The sequence below is a fragment of the Myotis lucifugus genome, unplaced genomic scaffold (assembly GCF_000147115.1).
Source record: "Myotis lucifugus unplaced genomic scaffold, Myoluc2.0 scaffold_15, whole genome shotgun sequence".
Lineage (NCBI taxonomy): Eukaryota > Metazoa > Chordata > Mammalia > Chiroptera > Vespertilionidae > Myotis > Myotis lucifugus.
Window position 1 is genome coordinate 4,610,726 of NW_005871063.1, and position 19,715 is coordinate 4,630,440.

Sequence of the window (19,715 nt, forward strand, 5' to 3'; positions counted from 1 at the left end):
ACCCTCAGGCAGTGACGGGTGAAAGTACCTATCTTAATGATTTGTGAGGATTAAATAAGAAAATGGGTGGCAATCGTTAGCACCAGATCTGGAATCTTCTATGTGGTCAGTAACTATTTGCTTCCTTCATCCTTTAATCTAACCATCTAGGAAGAAAACATCAGCAGAACTCCAATCCCACAGAATATTTTTATTTAAAAGTTCTTCAAGGAACAAAATTGCCCCTCCCCAGGCTTCCTTGCCTCTCTGCAGACCCTTATCTCCCATCGCACACAATCTGAAGCCCACCAGGACTAAGCCCTTTGTGTCCTTTGTCCTGTGCATGTTGACTTCACTGGCAACCCAAGACCCCCTGGCTACCCTTTATCACCCACACCTAATCCCCAAGGGGCTCTGCATGTCCCCTATTCTGTCGCCATCCCCCAGAATCCCTTCCACTGTGCCCTCGAGATTTCACATTCACGATAAGCAAAATCCCATGCTCAAACCGTTTGCTGAAGGAAATCCCTTTCAGAGGAATCCTCTGCATAACCCTCCACATTCTTGCTCTAACCAGTACCTGGCTCTTCCTTGAGGACCATGCTTCCTATGCAGCCCCCTCTTAAACAGAGAGGGACTTTGCTCTGCAGTCCTGGTTGCACCAGGGTTGAGCAGAGTAGGCTCCTCCTTCCTTCTCACTGCCTCTTTCAGAGCATCCCCCAACCCGTCTGTCTTCACCTGTTTAAATACTCACATCATCTGACTCTATCACTCAGCACCCCTCTTTGTTTCTGTCACCTAAGAACTCCTGGTTTGTATCCCCACCATGTTTTAATTCCTGGCTAGCTGACACACTCTCCTACCCTACTCCTATCTTAATTCTTAATATTTTTAGTACACCTATCCTTCAATATATGAATCCTTCAAACACCTCAGCCTTCCAATTACTTGAATTCCTCTCTTCCAATCATCTTTTCTCCACCCCTTTTCAGTCACCTGCTCCCATGGTTAGACTCTAGACTTTTGCCATTACCGATAACTGCAATACCTCCTTATTTTCAAATTCTTGCATCTCACTTCTTGGCCACGATCTTCTAGTCTTCCTGCTCATTCCCTCTTATACTTCAACAATCTTCAACCGCTCTGGAACCTACAATTCAATAAGCTTCCCACCTTCTCACTGCCTCCTACTCCGAGGTCCCCTCTTTGCCCCTTATCAGGATTAAGTCTATAGTCAATCATTATACCTAACCCCCCTGGCACTTCTCCCACACGGGATTATTATTCATTGGTGAAGCCCTCAATCTGGTTACATCAAGCACTTCAAACTCTACCCCAAGAGCTAAGCAGATGAACTCACTGGAGAGCTCACAGCTGCCCTAAAATGTCATGACCACAAACCCTTCGGTGAGCCCTCAAGTGGGTCCTGCCCAGCAACCAAGTCCGCTCCCTTGCCTATTCACTATCCCACTTCTAGATGACTACTTGGTATATTCTTCTCTCTCCTCAAACTGTCAATACCTCAACCCCCATCCTCCCTCTCATCTATTTCCCATAGAAAAACCAAGGAAATCATTAGAAAACTTCCTCCAAATCCCACTACTACATCTATACATCTTTACCCTATACTCCACCCGTGCTTCCACGTTTCTTTTTAATATATTTTTATTGATTTCCTAGAGGGAAAGTGAGATATAAACATTAATGATGAGAGAGAATCATTGATCAGCTGCCTCCTGCACGGCCCCTACTGGGGATTGAGCCCGCAACCCAGGCATGTGCCCTTGACTGAAATCAAACCCGAAACTCTTCAGTCCACAGGACGACATTCTATCCACTGAGCCAACTGGCTAGGGCCGCTCTTCCACTTTTCTAGCTCAGCATTTCTTAAACTTTTGTGGGGGATTTTTGTTGTTGTGTTTTTGTTAATCCTCACTTGAGGATATTTTCCCATTGCTTTTCAGAGAGAGTGGAAGGGAGGGGGTGAGAAGAGAGAAACATCGATGTGAGAGAGACACATGGAATGATTGCTTCCCCCGCACGCAACCTGACTGGGGGCAGGAATCGAACCCGCAACCCTTGGGTCAACAGGCCAACACTCTAACCATTGAGCAACTGGCCAAGGCACATTTCTCAAACTTTGGAATTTCAGGACCCCTTTACATGCTTATGAATTACTGAGGATCCCTAAGAGCTTTTATTTATGTGGGCCATACCAATCATATATAAGAAATTAGAGTTGATAAATTTAAAAAATATTTAGTAATTCATTAAAAAGTGAATAAACCTTTTATATGGCAATATAAATAACATATTTGTTTGAAAATAACTCTTTTCACCCCAGTCAGGTAACTCAGGTGGTTGTAGCATTGTCCCCATATGCCAAGGTTGAGGGTTTGATCCCTGGTCAGGGCACACATAAGAATCAACCAATGAATGCATGAATAAGTGAAACAACAAATTGCTGTTTCTCTTTCTCTCTCCCTTCCTCTCTCTCTCTCTAAAATCAATAAAAATATTTTTTTAAAGAAAACTATTTTCTAAAACATGTAGTGAGGGAAAAAAAGCAGTTTTATGTCTTTGCAAATCTCTCAAATGTCTGACTTAACTGACTTAGCTGTGGCTGCATTCAATCTGCTGTAATATGCTGTGTTGGATGACGGATACAGAGGCTCTCAGCCTTACACAGACCACAGTTAGACAGTGTATTTTCATGGCCGTTTTAGACCATTGTGGATATTCTTCTATGATACAACACCACGTCCCCAAAAGTGGTAGTTTCTTAAGGACCAGTTGCAATGTGGAATCTGAAACTGTACTTGTGAACTTTTCCAATTCTGTTTTATTAAAATCCATGCATCCAGCCTACACTCTAAATAGACTTTTTACCCCATGCATAAGACCATGTCTTGGTCAACTGGAAAATACCTTTTTCCCTAAGTTATGTAGATCTTCCAAATGTTGGCAGGTTTCATTACACTATATTAAAAAGTCACATCATTAATATCATCACTAATCATATCAAAAAAGTCTTTAAGTATTGGGAAGCTGTCACACCCAAATTTTAATTCTTTCAAATAAAAAGGATGTTCCATGATATGGAAAATGACTAATCAGCTAGCAACTCAAAACAACTGTTCAAGCTCACTTCCTCAGACAACCGTCACACGACAGTGAGAACTCTAAAATGACGTGTACTCGAGGGTGAGACTGAATAAAAATCAATGACTTTTACTGCTTCTTCTGCTTCTTCAGAAACATTCTGAGGCAGAATCAGCATCCCGCTGCCACTGTGAACGTGAGCTGGAGAGGAATATAGTGATGCTCAGACTGGCTGCGGGCACTGCGTGATTGATGTTCGGGCACCAGCAGTTTCACCCACCAGTGCTTTTAGGACCGTCCTGTCAAGTACGGCACAGTGACAAAGGCAGATCACACTTAACATTATCATAAACTGTTCTGATCTCAGGATTCCCTGAAAAGGTCTCTGAAATTCCCGGGTGCCACTGCCCACACTTTGAGAACAGCTGTTTTGTATGACCTCTCCGTGTTCTCACAGGAGGCCGCCCCCTCGCAGACAATACACCGGAAGTACTTCCTTTTCTCTTCTACAGAGCTAACCCTATCAGCATACATGACGTTTATCTAACCACCTTTAAAAGACCCTTCCTTCACCTTCCTCCCCCTCCAGCTAGGGCCCCATTTCTCACCTTCCCTTGACAGCAAAACTCTCTCAAAAGGGCCTGGATTGTATGCAGAAGCAGGGGCGGGAGGAGGAGGGCTGTCCTACATATGAATGAGAAGTGAAATCAGCACCTCGTCATTAATCAACCCTTTCTGGAATTAAAAAGAAAAATAAACCCAGGCACCTGACATTCCTAAAGGTTGTCTAATATACCAGCGACATAATACAAACCTTTTTAAGAATTCTTTTTTAATTTACTCCTCGCAGACAGCGTCTAGCCACCACATTGCACGCACCCCCCTATGATTTCAGACATCAAATATTAACACAAAGTGAGTAATGCAAAAAGAAAGGGGGTTAATCAGACACCTTGAGAGAAAGAAGAAAAATAACACTGATTCAATGAGAGCTGCTAATGAGGCTTTTTGTTTTGGGAGATTAATTTGGGAGTCTGATGACTAAGAAGAAAATTTAAGCTTTGCAGGTGACTGCTGGTGATTATGATCAAGTTCTTTTTTTAAAAAAAAAATAAAGAGATGCCTTTGCTTAATTCTATAGGTTATGCATGTCGCGTGTTTATCTGAAATCTGTGTCCACCCTAGAAGTGCAGAAAACGTGCCTCGTCAGCAGCGTGAAAGAACTCCTCGTGTTGATTCTGGACTATATTGGACAGAGGATGAGTACTTCAGACTGTGCACTGCTGATGTTTCAATACATTCCCCTAATACTCTTTAAGCGCTGCCACTGTAAACCTCATTAGCTCCCAGCATGCGGCCAGGGCCTGGATTTCATTGCCACAGCCTCCCAAAGTGCAAACAGGTATATAAAAATGATTTTATCATCAACAACATTATATGATCCTCCACCTTGTGAAGTATTTAAAAGGCCGTGTTTGTTTGTTTTTTCTCAGGAGGATAAATAGCAAATATGGGAAAGGCAGACAACACACTTGATTGATACAGCCACACATGTTGAAACCCTAGATTCCTTTTTCATCTTTTCTTCTTTGACGCCTTTATTCCTCCTGCCTCCAAATGGGATTTGTCCCAGGTCTGAGTCTCTATACTTGGGATAGAAAGGAATTACTTGTGCATGCTGACTCCATTACTACCATTTTGATTCAACAAAATGGGTGCTGACAAGGTAATAAGATGGACATGTCGGCTTGTCATTAAGAAACCAGAATTCCTGTCCTAGCCGGTTTGGCTCAGTGAATAGTGTCAGACTGTGGACCTTTGGACCGAAGGGTCACAGGTTCAATTCCAGTCAAGGTCATGTACCTTGGTTGCAGGCTCCCCACCTTCTCCCTGCCCCCCACCCCCACCCCAGCCGGGTACCTGGCCAGGTGTGTTCAGGAGGCAACCAATCAATGTGTTTCTCTCACATCAATATTTCTCTCTGTCTTTCCCTGTCTCTTCCACTCTCTCTAAAAAATCAATGGAAAAATATCCTCGGGTGAGGAGAAAGGAAAGACGGGAGGGAGGGAGGGAGTGCAAAGATAGGAATAGGCCTTTTACTCCATGCATAACACTTGAGACAGAAAACGTTTTTGTGGTCAATTTGTACGTGATCCTAGCAAGCCGGTTAGATGCCGGAGCCACCCAGGGCCCACTCCACACACACAGGAATTGAACCTGTGACAGGCAGTGAGCATCCTGAGCCCAGGAGGCCAGGCACCCAACCCTCGGGATTATTCAGGCCCCATTTCATCTTTCCGGGTGAGGAGACCAGGTACTAGTGGAAAGGCCTTTGAGCGCAAGACCTCTCTAATAAGCACCAGTTAATACCCAAAACAAACCACAAATAGAAACAAGTTTGCTTGAACAAAGGGACATACTCACAACCTTTACTCTTACCTTGTTCTTAGGAGATAGCTGTGTGAACAATGTATAAAAATTACACTTAGATGATAAACAAAGAAAGCTTCAGTCCTATTTTAAACAAAATCACACGGATAACTAAATTTAGAAGACATCAAAAACCACACAAACAAATCCAACAGCAAGCGGAGAATCCACACTCTTCAGCTAAGGTGAGGGGGCCTGAGAAGGCTTTAGAGACCCTCTCTCCTCCTCCTCCTCTTCTTCTTCCTCCTCCTCCCTCAAGATGCTGTGACAAGCCCTCCTGGCCGGGGACCCCCACCAAACAAAAGGTTTCCAAGCCTCGGCCTTCAAAGTTTCCTCTCATTTCCCTCAAGGTGCTTCACAAAATGAGTACAGCCATCATTCAATCTATTAAAACAGTGGAAATCAGGGAAATCTACACACAAAAGGCAATTAGAAGGGAGGGGTGAGAACCAGTGAAATTAAAGAACATTAACAGAGCGTGCTGTAGCAGAGGCAAATCGTGCCAATCCCGACTCAAATTATGCTGATGGCTCTCCACCGCTCAAAGACCCCAAATCCTTAATATGATGTACAAGTTCCCTCCTTAATATGATGTACAAGTTCCCGCACAGTCCTGCCCGGCCTCGCTCTCCCACCACCGCGCCCTGCGGCTTCCACGCTGGGGCCACGCCAGCCTGTGCATTTCTGAATGTGACCAGGGCCTTGGAAACTGATCATCCCCCCTGACCCCCACTGCCCATCACCCACCCAAACTCCTACAGTTCAAATGTCACTTATCCTGGGGAAGTCGTTTCTGACCTCCCAGCCAGCATGAAGCCCTTAACTGTCTCTCCCACCACGTCTCTCCTTCACAACACTTATCACAAGGTCAATTCATGCTTCTTTGCGGTTCTCGGATTAACAGCTGTCTGCTGCGGTAAATAAGAAGGTCCAAGGGGACACCATGGTGTTTCCACTGACCGGTCATCCTCCACACACAGCACGGAGCAGGCACGGAGAGGGGGTTCTCCAACAGCTGCTGAAGGCAGACTGGCCAGCACTCTGGAAGAAACTCACAGCACGGAAGGCTGACCAAGTCCCAACCTCATGAAACATTAAATTGGAACCAGGAGTGAGTGCCCCAGATACACAGGACCCCTTTCCGGGAAGCCCACACAGTGCACAGGCGTTTAGCGTCCATGCTAGAGTTCAGCCCAACCCTACAAGTGGGTGAGGCCTTCAGGAGGGGGCTGTGCTCTCACGGAGACGCTGTGCCGCAGTGTGCAGGGGTCTCTGCCTAGAAAATGCCTAGATCTAGCCAAAAGCTACCACACCACTAGAGAAAAAAGCTGTTCGGGGGGAATCAGGCTGGTTGGTCTCTGTCCCCAATAATTTTTTTGCAGCCACAGGCTTTCTAATCACCCAGAGAAAATAGCTATGTGAGAGTATTCATTTCCTAGGGTTGCTACAACACAGTGCCACAAATGGGGTGGCTTAACAAACCAGAGATTCATCCTGTCACAGTTCTGGGGAGCGGAAGTCTGAAATCAAGATGCCAGCAGGGCCACTCCCCACAAAGGGAGATGCTTCAGGGGAGAATCCTTTCTTGCCTCTTCGAGCTTCGGGTAGCCCCAGGTGTCCTTGGCTTGTGGCCACATCACTCCAATCTCTGTGGTCACAATGACTCAAGGAACAGTGGTTGACTAGGGACGATGATTTGAGACTTGTGAACTTGACAAATGCTGTGCTTCCAAAGAAAGGGAAAGGAAGGGGAAAGAAAGGCACTGCAGTTTTCCATTGAGAACAGATGTGTGATTATACCTGTGAAGTAAACACTGAGGCACTGTGGGTCAGGGTCGGGTCAGGGTCAGGGAAAAGGGTACGTGAACATCTGAATGGGCCTTGGGCAGGCCTAGCCTCGAACACTGGCCCGACTAGCTCAATAAGCTTAAATAACTTGGATAAGTTCTTCAATTTGCTTAGTCCCCTTGGAAAGAATTACCATAATATATATGGTGAGCTATAAAATAGTTCTATCCTTAGACCCAGGAATCTTTCTCTTCGAATTTCTTTCTAAGGAAATAGTTAAATGAAAAGAGGGGGGGATATTCACTCCAATATTATCTATTTCAGAAAACTAGAAATTGAAATAACTCTGTAAGGGCAGAATTTCATAAAGCAGTGTACATTAATTTGATAGAAAATGCTGGAGCTATTTAGCACTGTTCATATGAACAGCATACAGAAATGTAAAAATTAATTGATACAGTCTAAAAGATTACAAAAGAGAATTACAATTAATGCAGATTCAAATTATGAAAAATATCGATGCACATTAACCAATCACGGAAGATACTAAAACGTTCCAAATATCTGTGTCAAGATAAGATTATGGGTGGTTGTTTTGTTTTCCTTTGGAAACTGAGGTGTTCACTCTTACTACTGTTTTTGCAACTGGGGAAAAAGTTAGCCAGAGGGCAACAAATTGAGGCCATCGGAGATTTTCTCTGTCACAGGGAAACACTGGGATTTAAGATAACACGAAACCTGAAAGAAAATGTCAGGTTAAAGAGGGTTGTGAGATTACGAGAGAAGAGGCGGCTGGGAACATGGGAAAGGTCAAGGTCTTTGCAGCCAGACAAGCCTGGACACCTTCTGGCAGAAAACTGCCTGATTACCGAGCACCTTGTCTACCTTATCTGAGAAACCAGGAAAACAAAGCCGACATTTCAGCTGTGTTATAAGCTTTTGAAAAAATATGTTATTTTTATTATGTTATCTTATATTCTATAGGTAAAATGTATGTCACATTTTTACATCTAATAAATTCAAGGCTATGTTTTCTGAGGGTATACATGTAAAAAGAAATAGAAAAAGTGAATGGGGGTGAGGATGGAAAAGAAGGCAAAGTACATTAGAAGATATTACAATTACACAAATTAATGCCCATAAATACATTAATTACAAACCAAAATGCTCACTGAGAGAAATAGAAAATAAAAGACAGAAAAATCCTATTATGCTAAGTTTAAATAGGAAATGTCACTATGAACTTTTGACTTTTTTAAAGTGTATTTCCCAGCTCTTCCCACTGAAAAGAAAGAGATGCAGTAACACCCTAGTGACAATAAGCCAGTGCTCCATTTTTGCTTCTAAGCACCACTCCGATTTAAAAAGAATCAGGGTTTCTTAGAGAAAATAGCAATTTCCAGGTCCCAGGGAGGAAAAATCCATGGTGGGTCTAGAGCATCTTATTTGCCAAAAGCAAGGAGCACTCAAAGGCTAAGGGGACAGGAGCCAGCCTGAAGGGACACCCACCGACCACACTGGGACAATTTTAGCATCTAAGGGAATAACAGTAATAGATAATACATTGCATCTAAAGTAAACAAATCCATGAATTTGTACTGATATAAAAAGTGAAGAGAGAAAGAAAAGGTAATGGAGGTAAGAAAGCTTTTCTTTACCAAAGAATGGCAAACAATAAAGACGGAATTTTTTTAAAATCACCATTTTTCAAACCCCAGTGTAATAACTGATTCAGAAAAGGATTATCATGGATGCTGAAACTATGGGGTGAAAAGTTGCGATGAAAGAAGACATCCACACATTCTCAAAGTATTCTATATACTAATTACAAAATAAAAATGGCCCCATACGATGGAAATACCTAGTGCAGTGATGGCGAACCTATGACACACGTGTCAGAGGTGACACGGGAACTCATTTTTTTGGTTGATTTTTCTTTGTTAAATGGCATTTAAATATATAAAATAAATATCAAAAATATAAGTCTTTGTTTTACTATGGTTGCAAATATCAAAAAATTTCTATATGTGACAAGGCACCAGAGTTAAATTAGGGTTTTTCAAAATGCTGACACGCCGAGCTCAAAAGGTTCGCCATCACTGAGTGGATACCACTGTTAGCAACTGATCAAACTTAGAATCATCAATGCTGGGACAGCGTGCCTTCTAAGATACAGCAGGTAGTACAGAGACTGTCCTAATCTGCACCCCAAAGTTTAACAGGCAGGCGTGAAGAAAGAATCAGACAAGTCTAGAATGTGGGACCTTCAACAAAATCACTGGGCCAGGATTTTAAAAGTTAATGTCATGAAAAAAAACATTAAGAGGCAAGGATCTGTTCTAGATTAATACAGCCCTGGCCAGTGTGGCTCAATAGTAGAGCATTGGCCCACACACCAAGGGTCAAGGGTTCGATTCCCTGTCAAGAGCATGTACATTCTGGGCCCTGGTAAGGAGGCAACCAATCAATGTCTCTCTCTCACATTGATGTTTCTCTCTCTCTCTCTCTCTCTCTCTCTCTCTCCCCATCCCTCCCTTCCACTCTGTCAAAAAAAAAAAAAATCAATGGGAAAATCCTCCAGTGGGGATTAACAGAGAGAGAGAGAGAGAGAGAAAGAAAGAAACTAAATGTAATATAAAAACCTTAACTGGATTCTGGATTTTAGAAAAAGGAGATGAGGCATTTGAGAGGGGAGGTGGACAGAGAGATCTGGCATATTTGAAAATGGACTGCATATCAAATGTTTTTGGCATGATTATTAATTCTCCCAGGTATGATCATAGTGTGGTGGTTGTGTAGGAGAATGTTCTTAGTCTTAGAAGATAAATGCTCAAGTCTCATGATGGCTGAAATTTACAACTTAATAGTCCAGCCAAAAAAGGAAATTATGCGTGTGCACATTTGTGTGCAGAAAGTATGAATGTAGAAGGAGAGAATAAAGGTGGAAAACTGTTAACAGTCAGTCAATTCAGATGAACGGCATATATTGGGTGTTCATTGCATTCTTCCAATTTTTGTGTAGTTTAAAAAAATTTAAACTATCAAATAAAAAACAGAAAAAGATCTTAATCACTGAGTCAGATAATTTATGTTGCATAAGTTGGTCACCCTTCATCTGAATCATTAACACAGAAGGTATGGAGGCAACCAAATTTTCTCAAAAAAAAAAATGTTTGCTAGACTAATTCTATGTCCCATCTACCATTTGCTTTAGTGGACTAGTATGAAATATATTTCAGCCTCTCCTTGTACCACCTAGCAATGACCCCACCTTGGGGTGGAGATAGAACACAGAAGTAACCCCAATAACTGCTATCAGATCAAAGAGAGAAGGCATAACGCAGCCATCCTCTAGGATACAACAGGAAGTGTAACTGCCGATGTCCTCCCCACTCCTTGACATTCTGAACAGGTTATTTCCACGAGTGATGGGACAACCGATAGATAACTAAGAAGAGGGAAGTGCTGGTAAGAACGGAGAGCATTCATGGTACATCAAGAGATTTCACTTTGGCTGTATCTCAAACCAACACATGTGGGAAAATCAGACATGTGACAGATGAAGGCTCAGAGCTAGAAAAAGCCACCCCAGAATGGCAGGTAACTACTCTGTCAAAGGGGTAGGTGCTGGCAAGCAGCGAGAGCGGAAGGCTGGGAGCCCACCACAGTCTATACAGAGAGGCTGGTTCCTGTGGGTTCTATGTGGCTATGAGGGGACACTGGTGTTCGTATCAGCAAGGGTGCAGAGTCCAAACTTCTGCACTTGGTGATAAAAGCCGACGGCAATCCTAGACAGCTTAGGCAAGACTCCTGTTTAAAATGTAAACCGAGAAGGCTGGTGGGAAAAACAATCCCAAGGCATTTTGCCGAGTGTCCGACTGAATTTTAGATGGTTCGGTCTTTCTCTTCCAGCTTGGTTAGCACGCTTTTCATGGGGATTTGGAATCATATCATTCAGTCTGTTACTAGTAGCATTTAATCACATGTTAGATTTAAAAGTTATTGGAGCAGAGGGAAATATTAGAGAAAAGTTATATTCTTAGAGCTATGTTTTATATTTACTCACAATTTTACAGTTCCTTTGAAAAATACCAACATAAATACAAACACTCTGGAATATCTTCATACCACTTATCAACTACAACAGTATCATGAAACTATAAATAGTTCTTTAAAGTGTATAAAAAAAATACACATGCAAAATCCCCATCTGTGATACAAATGCTGGAGGAAATATTGAAGTTATTATTTCTAAAATAATGTATTACTTGTAATAGGTAGAGAAAATGCTCTTAAGAGATGGGAAGTGTATGCAGACTTCCTAATCTTTAAAGCAACAGAAAGCTGTTTCAAACAAAAATATTAAATGAGACAATAAGAAATAAACATACCCATCTTTGGTTTGATCCACCACACCGCTTAAAAGTTCCACAGTCTTTGAATTAGGCTGGCTTTCTCCAAAAATGTTCAAATAGCGAGTGACAAAGTCATTGGGAGACATGAAAAATTCACCATTTTTCTCAATGCTTGCATACTGTTTTTTAAAAAAAAAGAGAGAAGAGATATTTTATTCTCGAAAGTACACAATCGTGAGATTACTATGTGGAAAAGCTTAAATATTCAAAGGATAATATATCAGATATGATAATATTCTCTTCACAAAGAGTTATTTTCCATCACTTCAAAGAAAAAACAAAAACATAAGTACACGAAGGTTCATGCTTATACCAGTGCTTCTCCACGGGGGGCAGCTTAGCCTGATTAACAGCTGGCGAATGTCAATGGCCCCCAGTAGCTGAGTACAACCAGCGAGAAGGAGCCCTGTCTGCATGTTACCTGCCTTTCTGGGGGTGGAGTTCTCCAGCTCTGAGCTTCCTCTGCTTGTCTATTTCCCCCCACAGGGGACATCTGGCAGTGTCTGATGACAATTTTGATTGTCATAACTCGGGGAGAGGGATGCTACTGGCACCTCACTGGTAGAGGACAGGGGTTCTGCTGAAGTAGTACACAAGACGACCCCCTACAACAGTGTCCAGCCCACAATATCAAGTGCTGAGGTTGAGAAGCTATGGATTACAACCCATGTCTTGTTCTTTAGCAAGGATATAGGGCTTTTATTAAAAGTGGGATTAATTATGAAGTCATAGATGAATATAATCTAATTCTTTTGCCCATTTCTGCTTCAAGGACATCAACGATGCAAGAAAGGGTGACAAGGCACCCTCTCCCTACAGGGAGCACACTCGTACCTCTCCCTTCCCCCTCATCTTCCCTCTCCCTCCCCACCCCCCAGCCCCAGGCAGGCATCTCCTAACCTCTGAGGGACCCAGGAGACTTGCAACCAGGGGAGCAATGGGCAGAAGCAGCTTGTCCGGGCTCACCCCGAACCTGTCTGACTTCCCCGTTTTCTCTGACTTCCCAGTGAGCTAAAGCAGCCCCGCCTAGTTCTCTCCTGTTGCTTCTTCTATGCTAAGCCCTTCCTTGTTTCACTGTCCCCCACTTTAAAATGTACCCTCAAAGTAAAAAACAAACAAAGGAAGGATGACAGACAGGCTGAGCTGGAAGAGACTGTTAACTGCATGGCTTCCTGGGGGGTTGTACGGAAGCAGGTATGAAATGTTGCTATAGTAGAGTCCTCTTCATTCTAGAGCAGAAATGGTCAGTAAGGATTAGGTGGCGTGTGATGGTTTTTCACAGCGTTCCCCAGGTCTGGCCTTTAGTATGTTACACTCCAGCTCATGTAATTGGGACCTGCTCATTCCTGCTTTGTGGAGCCCCTGGTGCTATGGGAAATGCTGAGAAAGGACTTAGACATCATGTATTTTCCTATGGAGCAGGACAGGGCCTCTTGGTCCTGGACACACAGCAGTGATTTGAGGGATGTGGAGGAGGGAGGACAGTAAAAGCTACACAAAGAACAGGGATAAATGGGTGACAGAAACCATACTGGCGGCCAAAGAGAAAGGAGAGCACAGTGAATAGCTTTTACAAGTGACCTGAGCCTCTCTCCTTAACAATTTTGAGAAGTTTTAATACAATTAAACATATACTTATGAAACAGGGAGGCTTTTAGGATTCCTTGCACAACCCAATATGATACTAAATGTGATGGTTAATTTTGTGTCAACCTGACTGGCCAACAGGTGCCCAGATTAAACATTCTGGGTGTGGCTGTGACAGTGTTTCTGGATGACGTGCACCTGAATCTGTGGACTCAGTAGTGGACTGTCTTCCCCAGGGTTGGACAGGCATCATCCAATCCACCGAAGGCCTGATAGAACAAAAGTTGGAGGAGGGAAGAATTTGCTCGCCTTTTTCCTGCCGCCTTGCTTGAACTGGGACATACCTTTCCTGGCCCTCAGACTGAGATTGACATCGTCAGCTTCCTTGGTTCTCAGGCCTTCAGACTTGAACAAATTACCTCACCAGTTTTCCTGGGTCTCCAGCTTGCAGATATCATGGGACTGCTCAGCCTCTATAATGGATGGCTTAAGCCAATTCCTCATAATAAATATGGATGGATGGACAGATGGATGGATGGATAGAGCTAGAGATGAAGATATCTCCTACTGGGGTCCTTATGATATCTTAAGAAAAATAACTTTCTGCCCTACCCGGTTTGGCTCAGTGGAAAGGAGCATCAGCCTGCGGACTGAAAGGTCCCAGGGTTTGATTCTGGTCAAGGGCATGTCCCTTGGTTGCGGGCACATCCCCAGTAGGAGGTGTGCAGGAGGCAGCTGATCGATGTTTCTCTCTCATCGATGTTTCTAACTCTCCCTTCCTCTCTGTAAAAAATCAATAAGCACTAAGCAACCCTGTAGGTTGTTGGGTATAAAGAATAGGGCAAAGACACTTTCTAGTTGAAATTTTCTAAGTGAGCCTGAAAGATATGCTGGAGGTAAATAAAGAGGCTTCCTTCAACCATCTTGAGAACTGCGATTAATTTTATTAGGTCTAATGTGAAAAGGTAAAGCTAATTATAGGAATTTAATTAACGTCATTTATTGCCTATAGAACAAGTTAAAAAAATAAAAATAAATGTTAAAAAAATCAATAAAATATATTTTAAAAAATAATAATTTTCTGAGATTCGCATGGGAGAATTATTTTTATTTGCATGGCTGACATGCCTATGCTATTTGGCCTTCCCTTTGCTCCTTTCCTGTTATTAATAACTAGGTTAATTACAATGGTATCAAATACACATCTATTTAAATTAACATGAATCAGCATCAAAAGTGTTAGGCAGACAAAAAAATTCATGTCAGAAGCAAAACTGACCACACCTAGACTTTGATTTCCACACCCAGACAAAACACTAGCCAGCACTTACCTCGAGAACAGCCTGCATAATGAAGTTCAAAGGCCTTATGGAGAAATGTCCTACACCAAGTCCTGCCCTACTTACCATTCCAGTATCATTGCCCAAAACCCTATGCTCCGGGCCACCCCACACTCCTGGTACTCTTATATCGCACAAAGGCTCTCCCTTTGCCTGGAATGTTCTTCCTTTGCCCCAGAACCCTCTTCTGCCTTCTCCTTTGATAAATAAACACCTACTCATCTTCAAATGCAGCTCAAATACCACTACCTCCCTATAACTTCAATGACTCTCTCTAGGGAGACATAATTAGCCCCAATGGCTTTATCTTTTTATTACACTTTATCTTTTTATTCCATATAATGGCTTTATCTTTTTATTGCACTGTGAAATAGTTAAGTGTAGGAGCCATAATTTATACACTTTTATATACCCCATACCTCACACTATTTTACAGTAAACACCTTAAAAAAAAGAAAAGAAAAAAACTAAAGTAGAAATTATTTTAACTCAAAAACATAAAATAAGCCAGTATTGGGCCCATTTTAATCCTCCAGGACCCCTCTTTCCTTATCTGTCTCAGTTCCATTGGCTCTCTCATCTCCACAGCTACCTGCTACCAGCACCTCTGGTACCAGCACCTCTGGTCCAAGGGTGCAATGATGCTTCTCTTCACATGCCCCAAGCTACAGAAGAATCCTCTACCCCGGTTAACAGAGAGAAGGCTGGGATATTTATTAGAAAAAAAAGTCAGGAAAAAGTCAGAAAATCCGCAAAGTAGTCGGGTTTACAGAATGCTTATGGCTGATCCATAATTAACTATAAAACCCAGCCACAGCAGAGACGTGCCTGGCACAGTCCCCAGGGCGCCTCGCTCCTATTCTTCCTCCACCACAACACCGTCTGCGTCTGCGGTAGATGGTAAACAAGAGATCCTCAGCGTGCTGAGCCAAGGATTTGCATCGGTACCACACTATCCGGGCCTGATGAGGTCACCCGAACCTTTGCCAGATCCACAATCCCTTCCAGAAACTGCTGACCACTGTTTTCTTCAGGGATGGTTCTCCCCACATCATCCCCCCGGACTCGAAGTCATACTGAACTCTCGCTCAATAGCCAGGTAGTCCTAGCCACCCTCCAGGGAGGACAGACAACACTTCCCTATTTGGTCCCATAGATTCCACCCCAGCCCACAGGCCCCCTTACCCAGAAACCCCACAGCTGACACTCCAAAACCCCACATGGAATTCCTCCCCTCCCCAGGGTCTACCTGACCAATCTGATTTGTTTCTAGTATAGACTTTCCTGCTATTGAGAAACCACATCTGGAAAGGACATACTGTCCCAAAGTAGGACCTTAACCTGCCACACGGCCTCAAAAGGTGGACACCGCTTTTACCTGGAGCCTTTCCACTGATTACACCAAAAGACTAGTGAAGCCCTGACAGGTTTGGCTCAGTGGATAGAGCGTCAGCCTGCGGAATGAAGGGTCCCAGGTTCGATTCCTGTACCTTGGTTGCGGGCACAGCCCCAGTAGAGGGTGTGCAGGAGGCAGCTGATTGATGTTTCTCATCGATGTTTCTAACTCTTTATCCCTCTCCCAACCTCTCTGTAAAAAATCAGTAAGATATATTACGGCTGCTTTAGAAAACAGAAATACATAACAGACAAGTCTTGAGTTCAAAGACAGGTCTTAGGACTTTGTCAGCTCAAGGTAATGAACTTTACTCTTTTCTCTAGGCTCTTTGGCAACCCACTCACATGCTCGTCTGCAAGTGGTCTTCCAGAATGACATCATTAGAGTTTTTCAATAAAGACCTTAAATACACATACTACAAATATCTGAGGTTCCCTCATATACACCTGATCCCAATCATAGTGGGCCCAAAATGCATAGCAACAGACACCGGTCTAGGTAAGAGACGAAGCATTTCTGCATCCTGGACTGTCAGTATCCAGAATCATTTTCCACCTTAGAATCTCAATATTGTATTGTCCTTTTGGGCCAACAAATTTATAAAAGATTTCTGCTTTCTTATATATAATCCAAGCCTCCCTATAAATGTATCCTTTTTTCCCCCTCTCCCCCAAAACTGCTCATATTTTTAATCATTTTCCTTTGGAGACTTTGTCTCTCTGTATTTGAATTATTTAATTGTAAACATTTACTGAATCAATATCTAAAGCAAATCAGGTGCTGGGCACTTTCATAAAGTTTTTTTCATTGATTCTTTACAATTTTTGTAACTTTATTATGAAAATGTTCAAACACACACAAAGTAGAGAGAATAGTATAATAAACCCAATACTGCATTTCCCAATTTCAAAAATTATCATCATACTGCCTGCTCATTTTTCCCTACCCCACCAAAACTGGATTATTTATTTATTTATTTTTTTATTTTTTTAAATATATTTTATTGATTTTTTACAGAGAGGAAGGGAGAGAGACAGAGAGTTAGAAACATCGATGAGAGAGAAACATCGACCAGCTGCCTCCCGCACATCTCCCACCGGGGATGTGCCCGCAACCCAGGTACATGCCCTTGACCGGAATCGAACCTGGTACTGCATTTCCCAATTTCAAAAATTATCATCATACTGCCTGCTCATTTTTCCCTACCCCACCAAAACTGGATTATTTAAAAGCAAATCTCAGATATCGTAGTCTCATAATCTCTGTAAATACTTTAGTGTGTATCTATATAAGAGAAAAAGATTCTTTATGGTTCCCGTACTCTGAATACCATTATCAGCCTAAACATCAAAAATAACAAACACTCAATATCGAATAATCCTGTCAGTGTTTAAATTCCCTGATTTTTCGATTTGTTTAATGGTAATGCATATGGATGAAGAAAGTGATGCATATAAAATTATTAACTTTTAAAGACATATATTCTCAGTACACAGCAGATTATCAAGTTTCTCATTCAAAGCCTGGGTCTTCTTTATATACAGCACAGTTACCTTTGGTATGTGTAGAAGAAGGCTACATAAATACTTTTAAAATAATCTTTATAAAAGTGGCCTTTTCTCTTTTTTTTGAGTACTTTGATTCCGGCTGAATAACATTAAAAGTGGTTCAGTGTTTGGAATCTGAGGTAAACTTTTATTAGAGGATTAATCATTCACTGTGCAATATGGCAAAGTAGGCGAAACTGGTAGAAACTAAGGACATAAACTTGCATGGTGTCTGTTGTGATTTCACATCTCGTATTACTCATACTGCGGCCTCCGCACCAGGCAGCACAGCTGTAATAAAATGATGATCATGACGACAATGATGATGACCGGCTTCTGGGTGAAAGAAGGATTACTGAAATGTTTACAAAGAGCTTTAAACTGCTTAGGAGGAAAAGCATTACCATTAAACCGCACAAGTCAACCCTGGAAAGGTAAATGGGTTGGGAGACTAAATCCCCCAGGAACTCCTTTTCAATACCTGACACCATGTGAGATAAGAGAAATGAAAATGTAAACATATCACAAACAAATAACAGCAAGTTTCTGATACATTTTTTTAAAAAATAGGTATAATTGTTAAGGACCTCTTTTAGGAGTCTTAAGTAATGATACTTTGGGGGATTTTTAAGAACTACAACAATAAAATAAAGATCTGCTTAAAAAGAATCTTTAAAAGTTATAGAACACGGATCGACCAAGAAACAAAATAGATTCCTTTATACTGACCTTCAAAAATATTGTTCTAAGCTCAGCGGGATCCGCTCTCTTGGTTAAAGCCACCTACAAATAAACATAAAGACGTTTGTATTATTAGAACAAAGCTGAGAAATCAAGCTAGCGACTGAAAGGAATAAACTCCAGGTCAAAAATTAGAGGATTTCATTTTTGTACTTAAACAGTAAATTCCCCAGTACAAAACCTACTTCCTGAATTTTAAATTAGACTCCCTATGTGGCTTCATAAATGCTAACATTCTGGCCAAGCAACCAGTAAAGCTCCAAATATGTAGTGTTTAATGCATACCTTTATCTTTGGTTTGTTTTGTTCAAAAAGAAGAAGAAAAAAGAAAGAAAAGTTGAAACAGATTTTTAATCATCTGGCATTTTAAAACTATACTCCAGAGTGATCCCAACCCTTTCATAGGGGAATAGTAAATATTAAAGTACAACCTGTTTGTTAACTCTGCAAGAGAAGATAGTTCTTAAAGAAGTTAGTGAACAAGGCAAATCATATTAACAAGCAGAAGGGGTTACTTCCCACTGTGCCAGCCTGAGCAGGTGGGAAGGCCCCAGCTACCTGGGCATGCCAAGCCAAGTCTCCTCCTCTCCCCGACTTTTAATTTAAGAAGACAAAGGTCTCCAAAGGTATGGCTATTATTCTCCACATTCTGGAAATACAAGGGGCTATGGTTACCTTTCAAGAGCAAAATGTGTCAGATTAGCTCAGAATAGGTGTTGTGCTTAATTCTCCAGCCCACAAAGTCCAAAAACATCATTGGGGAAAAAGCAAGACAAACTTGCACATGGCTGCCCCAGGCCAACACAAAAGAGTCCTTATGTGGAACCAAACAGTGGGCTTATTCAGCGTCCCATCACCCAGTCCTGCTGGCAAAACCGCCATGAGACTGAATTCTCACCAAGCACAGCGTCACCCCATGATAGAGCCAAAAGGGGTTCCTGGAACCGCCCCAATACTCCAGCCATGGCGCTATCCACAGGGAGATTTATGCAAATTGTTCTAAATCCCTTCTGTGTGTTTGCAAAGACTCTTCTGAGATCTTTGGACAATGGGTTCTCTGTCTCTAAGTGTGTAACTGCCTGAGTTCCTTTGCCCACCACTGTTGGGAATAATTTTATTAACTAATCACTGGGATGGGAGAGGTACTCTTTGGAAATCAGTGGTTGGTCACCTTCTTTCCCAAAGCAAGACCGATAACTCTTTTAATTTCAGCTGAGCACTTGTAACCACCAGTGCTATTTTTATCCATAAGAATTTGTGATCTTTGAAAATCCTGAATTAGGTAGTGTTCTTTACTGTTCAATTAAGAAGGGGGAAATAGCCTGCTAACCAACCTAAGACTGATGATAATGCTGACCGAAGGCTGCAGGAGAAGATTCCCCCCTTGCGG

At 42.2% G+C, this 19,715-nt stretch overlaps 1 protein-coding gene across 4 annotated transcripts in view; it reads right to left on the reverse strand.

Annotated features, from left to right (window-relative positions):
* The window catches only part of SLC25A13 (solute carrier family 25 member 13), a 133,033-nt gene extending 114,664 nt beyond the window's left edge, over positions 1-18,369 (reverse strand). For 2 of the 4 annotated variants that reach the window (XM_023750737.1, XM_006085001.3), the window contains exons 1-2: positions 18,314-18,363; positions 11,691-11,833 (exon numbers count right to left, since the gene is read on the reverse strand). In XM_023750737.1, the coding sequence (XP_023606505.1) occupies positions 11,691-11,800 (110 nt within the window). In that variant the 5' untranslated portion in view covers positions 11,801-11,833; positions 18,314-18,363. Of the gene's footprint in view, positions 1-6,993; positions 7,233-11,690; positions 11,834-18,313 lie in introns of those variants that run through there. The other 2 variants (XM_006085002.3, XM_023750738.1) reach the window with 2 other exon arrangements.
* Positions 18,370-19,715: the final 1,346 nt, after the last annotated feature.